The 2932-nt window shown below is 45.8% G+C and overlaps 1 protein-coding gene across 1 annotated transcript; it reads right to left on the bottom strand.

Moving 5' to 3' along the window:
• Positions 1 to 794: 794 nt before the first annotated feature.
• On the bottom strand, positions 795 to 2367 carry LOC121813835 (the record flags this gene model as incomplete). Its single annotated transcript, XM_042217765.1, is given in 1 exon segment — positions 795 to 2367. A coding segment is annotated over 1 exon segment (1086 nt), but the record flags the coding sequence as incomplete, so codon positions are not given.
• Positions 2368 to 2932: the final 565 nt, after the last annotated feature.

The raw sequence follows: 2932 nt of genomic DNA, 5'->3' as shown, positions 1-2932 counted from the left end.
AGAATGGTACGCTGGGAGCCATCGTCAAGTACTGCATATGTTTCAAGGGTTCTTTTGCCATTTCGCAGGAGCACTTTCACGACCTTTAAAAGGACACTAGGACAATCACTAGGTCTATCAAAGTATAGCGTCCTCACTACAGGATGAGTGTCAGTTTTAGATCTCTTATTTACATCGCATAGGATCTGGAGATGTAGTCCCATACAGGTGGCACATGCTTTCTTCAGGTCACACTTTGCGGCCTGATGATTCCTAGCACAACGCCAACACCGTTTGTTTACTTTTATCCAGTTTGTTTTCTCATCCTTTGTCTTCTGAATAAACCCAGGACACTTACTAATGTGATGTTCTGGTGAGCAGCAATATGCACATGTAGCCTTAGTTGTCATGATCGGCTGTGTTGCATGTACAGAATCATCAGATGTATTTGCTTCATGTAATATTGTTGTAAGTGGAGAAGCGTACTTACGGGCAGGTCGTGGCTGGTTGAAGGATGAAACAGGACTGGCCTTCTTTGGTTGACACCTGCATTCCATTTGCAACCAGGATGAGAACAAAGGCAAGGTATACGTCATTTCTCCCTGTTCCCTGTAAACATGCCGTTTGAAGCGACTGAAATGCTCTGCAGGCAACTTCACTAACAAGCGATCGACATGGGAGCCACAGTCTAGTTCTGCACGTCCTTGTTCTCCCATAGTGCTAAGCAACCCAACTAAAGCCTGTACTCGAAGAGCAAAATTATCAAGGCTCTGACCATCACCTGCTCTGATAGGAGGCAGTTCCAGTATATTCTTTAGCTCTTTCAATGCCAGCTGTCTTGGTTGCCCATAACGCTCATCAAGGGCTTTGATGGCTTGAGTGTATGGGTCAGGAGCGTAGGAAAAGGCAAGAGCTAATCGTTTAGCTTGGTCTACTTTGAGGTGATCAAGAAGGACATGATATTTGAAGTGCTCTGTCTCATGAGGATCAAGAAGGTTTGTAAGGGCCATCCGTAACATCCTGTATTGCATTTCGTCTTCTCTACTAAGGTCTGGAAACGAAGGACCTTCAAGCTTATATACATGTGTTCTCGTGCTAGAGGAGTGACCCGAGCTAGCAGTACCAGATATCAAAGGTTTCTGTTCATATGAGGCATTGGATGTAGCTGGTTGCTGCTCTAGAGGAGGGCAATATTTGTGGTCAGATATGCGAATGAGAGGTTGAACAGGGTCTTCCGCTAAAGGAACAGCAGGTTGAACACATGAGATCTGGTGGGGATCCTGCCGTGATAAGGCCAGGAAATCAAAGGGGGTCTCATCTTCTGTAGCAAGGACTGGTCTAGGCAAACCAGTGGAAGGGATTGCAGCATCTAGTATTGTTGCATTAGGTACGGGAGGGCTGGCAGCTGCAACTAGGCCAGGCTGACGGCTAATCTGCGGGGGCTGGATTGGTGATTGACAGGTTGCTGTATCAGTTACTGGGAGCTGCTCAGGTTGTTGATGTGTTTGAAGACTGGCTCGTATACTGCATACAGAAGCTTTGATTCCCTCAGATGAGACTGTGCGAATGGAAGATCTGGAGCTACGAGAATGGGAAGGAGATGATTGAATCATAAATTGCTTAATCTCCCTCATGGTCGTTAGGAGTTCCCTCATGACCTCATCTTGGGTGGTGGGTAAAGGAACAGGGGATGTCTCTGGTGGTCTTTCTGACTCTCCGACAGGATCCTGCAGCCCATGTGTGTCTTTATCACTGTGCTGGCATTCAGTTTGGCTCTCTGTCTCACATGTAGCTCTTCTAGCTCCAGGGTACTGAACTTCATACTGTTGCAGGTAGGCAGGAGGTCTACTATCACGACTGGATCTTCTCAAACCTTCAGTAAATGGCTGCTGTGTATCCATGATGCTAATACCTCTCCGGCTCGGAGGACCATGTTTTGAAGGGAGGGAGGTTCAGGGCGGAAGCAATCAGCTTCATGGGCTCATCCGGTTAGAATAAGAAAAGCAGCCATCTAATGCAGAATTATTTTCAGGGTACTCCTTTTATTCTCAAATAAATAAGGCAAAAAAGGAAGGAAACAAAGACACACATGGACTGCCAATGCTGAAAGAAAACAGAGATTCAAGTTACTCATTACCTTAACATTACATAAAATAAAAACCCAAACAGAACCTCACCTCAGCTGCCGCCCCGTGTGGAAGTGAGGAAAGAGTGAGCCAAAAGTGAATGCAGTCCTTATGTACTGTGTGACATATAATGTGTGACAGGTGAGTGCAATCAAGGACAAGCACCACACCCAATCAAAGGTGAGAGAACTAAACAAGGTGCATCTGGTGAAGTGAGTGGGTGTGCTGGGATGTGCTAAAAGGTGGGTCTCTACAACAATTATTAAGACCCAACACTAATCAGAAAAGTCCCTATGAGCACATACGCCACGTATGTGCTTTTCTGTCCCTATGAGTTTTTCCGTTGTACTCTTGCCACAAGAGCACAACGGAAAAACTCACTGTTAACAGAAACACCAGAACCAGGCTCAATCTGACCGACCGCTGAGGGGCTGAGGGGGCGGAGACGGGACCAAAGACACAGATTAATGGTTAAATACAGAGTGGTGTATAAATATAGGCCTATTGCACGGAGAATTCAAGGTCATCTAACACAGCCCTGTGGGCTTTATCGAAAAGGAAGAGAAGCCAGTGTGGGCAAAATCTGCTCTCTCTAGTCCCCGTCAGTATGCTCACTGCGGCATTTTGGATTAACTGAAGGCTTTTCGGGCAGTTTTTAGGACATCCTGATAATAATCAATCACAGTAGTCCAGCCTGGAAGTAAGACAGAGCCTGATCTTGTATGATCTCTCTTGTCGGTCAAGAAGTTGAAACTATTCAAGGTTCATCTGTAAGTTTCAAAATCTCACCCATCGCACACCCAGAGAAAACCTACACAATTAATAAT

The sequence above is a fragment of the Haplochromis burtoni genome, unplaced genomic scaffold, assembly GCF_018398535.1.
Source record: "Haplochromis burtoni strain Fernald_Lab_line unplaced genomic scaffold, NCSU_Asbu1 Contig_2916, whole genome shotgun sequence".
Classification (NCBI taxonomy): domain Eukaryota; kingdom Metazoa; phylum Chordata; class Actinopteri; order Cichliformes; family Cichlidae; genus Haplochromis; species Haplochromis burtoni.
This window is presented reverse-complemented; position numbering and strand designations above follow the sequence as displayed.